The sequence below is a fragment of the Heterodontus francisci genome, chromosome 4 (assembly GCF_036365525.1).
Source record: "Heterodontus francisci isolate sHetFra1 chromosome 4, sHetFra1.hap1, whole genome shotgun sequence".
Taxonomy (NCBI): Eukaryota; Metazoa; Chordata; class Chondrichthyes; order Heterodontiformes; family Heterodontidae; genus Heterodontus; species Heterodontus francisci.
The window spans coordinates 152627989-152630488 of NC_090374.1; the positions used below are offsets into that span (position 1 = coordinate 152627989).

Sequence of the window (2500 nt, forward strand, 5' to 3'; positions counted from 1 at the left end):
AAGATGATGAAGAAGAAGGAGTAGGTGAAGAAGGAGAAGAAGATGAAGAAGAAGAAGGAGCAGAAGATGAGGATGAAGATGAAGAAGATGAAGGAGAAGAAGAAGATGAAGAAGGAGGAGAAGAAGACGAAGAAGGAGGAGAAGAAGAAGAAGATGAAGAAGAAGAAGATGAAGGAGGAGAAGAAGAAGGAGGAGAAGAAGAAGAAGGAGAAGAAGATGAAGATGAAGAAGAAGAAGAAGAAGGAGATGAAGAAGAAGGAGATGAAGAAGCAGAAGATGAAGAAGGAGGAGAAGAAGATGAAGAAGGAGATGAAGAAGAAGGAGCAGAAGATGAAGGAGCAGAAGATGAAGAAGAAGGAGAAGAAGATGAAGAAGATGAAGGAGAAGGAGAAGAAGGAGAAGGAGAAGAAGATGAAGAAGAAGAAGGAGAAGAAGGAGAAGAAGATGAAGATGAAGATGAAGATGATGAAGAAGAAGAAGAAGAAGAAGGAGGAGGAGGAGGAGAAGGAGAAGAAGAAGATGAAGGACGAGAAGAAGAAGGACGAGAAGAAGAAGAAGTAGAAGAAGAAGGAGCAGAAGAAGAAGGAGGAGGAGGAGGAGGATGAGGAGGAGGAGGAGAAGAAGAAGAAGAAGGAGCAGGAGGAGGAGGAGGAGGAGAAGAAGAAGAAGGAGAAGAAGATGAAGATGAAGAAGAAGGAGGAGAAGGAGGAGAAGAAGCAGAAGAAGAAGAAGGAGCAGGAGGAGGAGGAGAAGAAGAAGAAGAAGAAGAAGGAGGAGAAGAAGAAGAAGGAGCAGGAGGAGGAGGAGGAGGAGGAGAAGAAGAAGAAGAAGAAGGAGGAGAAGAAGATGAAGATGAAGAAGAAGGAGGAGGAGGAGGAGAAGAAGCAGAAGAAGAAGAAGATGATGATGAAGAAGAAGAAGATGAAGAAGAAGATGAAGGAGGAGGAGGAAGAGGATGAGGAGAAGAAGAAGAAGATGAAGAAGAAGGAGCAGAAGAAGAAGAAGAAGAAGGAGAAGAAGAAGACGAAGAAGAAGATGAAGAAGAAGGAGGAGAAGAAGAAGAAGATGAAGAAGAAGAAGGAGTAGGTGAAGAAGGAGAAGAAGATGAAGAAGAAGAAGGAGCAGAAGATGAAGATGAAGGAGAAGAAGATGAAGAAGAAGGAGGAGGAGGAGGAGGAGGAGGAGAAGAAGAAGAAGATGAAGAAGAAGGGGCAGAAGGAGAAGAAGAAGATGAAGATGAAGAAGAAGGAGCAGAAGGAGAAGAAGAAGATGAAGAAGGAGCAGAAGAGGAAGAAGAAGAAGAAGATGATGATGAAGATGAAGAAGATGAAGAAGAAGATGACGATGAAGATGAAGATGACGAAGAAGATGAAGAAGAAGAAGAAGATGACGAAGAAGCAGGAGCAGAGGGAGAAGAAGAAGAAGATGAAGATGACGATGATGAAGATGATGATGAAGATGAAGATGATGAAGATGATGAAGATGAAGAAGGAGAAGAAGATGAAGAAGAAGAAGAAGAAGGAGAAGAAGATGAAGAAGGAGAAGAAGATGAAGAAGAAGAAGATGAAGCTGAAGAAGATGAAGGAGAAGAAGATGAAGATGATGAAGATGAAGATGATGAAGATGAAGATGATGAAGATGAAGATGAAGATGAAGAAGACGAAGAAGAAAAAGATGAAGATGAAGAAGACGAAGAAGAAGGAGAAGAAGATGAAGATGATGAAGAAGATGAAGATGATGAAGAAGAAGAAGATGAAGAAGAAGAAGATGAAGAAGAAGATGAAGAAGTAGAAGAAGAAGAAGAAGAAGAAGATGAAGAAGAAGAAGAAGATGACGAAGAAGCAGGAGCAGAGGGAGAAGAAGAAGAAGAAGATGAAGATGACGAAGATGAAGATGAAGATGACGAAGATGACGATGATGAAGATGATGATGATGAAGATGAAGGAGAAGAAGATGAAGATGAAGATGAAGAAGATGAAGATGAAGAAGACGAAGAAGAAAAAGATGAAGATGAAGAAGACGAAGAAGGAGAAGAAGATGAAGATGAAGATGAAGATGAAGATGAAGATGAAGATGAAGATGATGAAGATGAAGAAGGAGATGAAGATGAAGATGATGAAGATGAAGAAGAAGGAGATGAAGATGAAGATGATGAAGATGAAGAAGAAGGAGATGAAGATGAAGATGAAGATGATGAAGAAAATGAAGAAGAAGGAGAAGATGAAGATGAGGATGATGAAGAAGGAGATGAAGAAGATGAAGATGATGAAGAAGATGATGAAGATGAAGATGATGAAGATGAAGAAGAAGAAGATGATGAAGATGAAGATGATGAAGATGAAGAAGATGAAGAAGGAGAAGGAGAAGATGAAGATGATGAAGAAGGAGAAGAAGATGAAGGTGAAGATGAAGATGATGAAGATGATGAAGAAGAAGATGAAGATGATGAAGAAGAAGAAGGAGAAGGAGAAGGAGATGAAGATGATGAAGATGATGAAGG

The 2500-nt window shown here is 40.2% G+C and overlaps 3 protein-coding genes across 7 annotated transcripts in view; all 3 read right to left on the reverse strand.

Annotated features, from left to right (window-relative positions):
* LOC137369319 (uncharacterized) overlaps positions 1-328 on the reverse strand; it is a gene marked incomplete at both ends in the record, with an annotated part of 3403 nt that extends 3075 nt beyond the window's left edge. Inside the window, 1 exon segment of the mRNA XM_068030366.1 lies at positions 229-328. Coding sequence (XP_067886467.1) covers positions 229-328 — 100 coding nt within the window.
* LOC137369315 (uncharacterized) overlaps positions 1-2500 on the reverse strand; it is a 265372-nt gene that overhangs the window by 81062 nt on the left and 181810 nt on the right. The window lies entirely within an intron of this gene.
* The window catches only part of LOC137369320 (uncharacterized), a gene marked incomplete at both ends in the record, with an annotated part of 1884 nt that continues 384 nt past the window's right edge, over positions 1001-2500 (reverse strand). Inside the window, one exon of the mRNA XM_068030367.1 lies at positions 1001-2193. Within this exon, the coding sequence (XP_067886468.1) occupies positions 1001-2193 (1193 nt within the window). The remainder of the gene's footprint in view (positions 2194-2500) is intronic.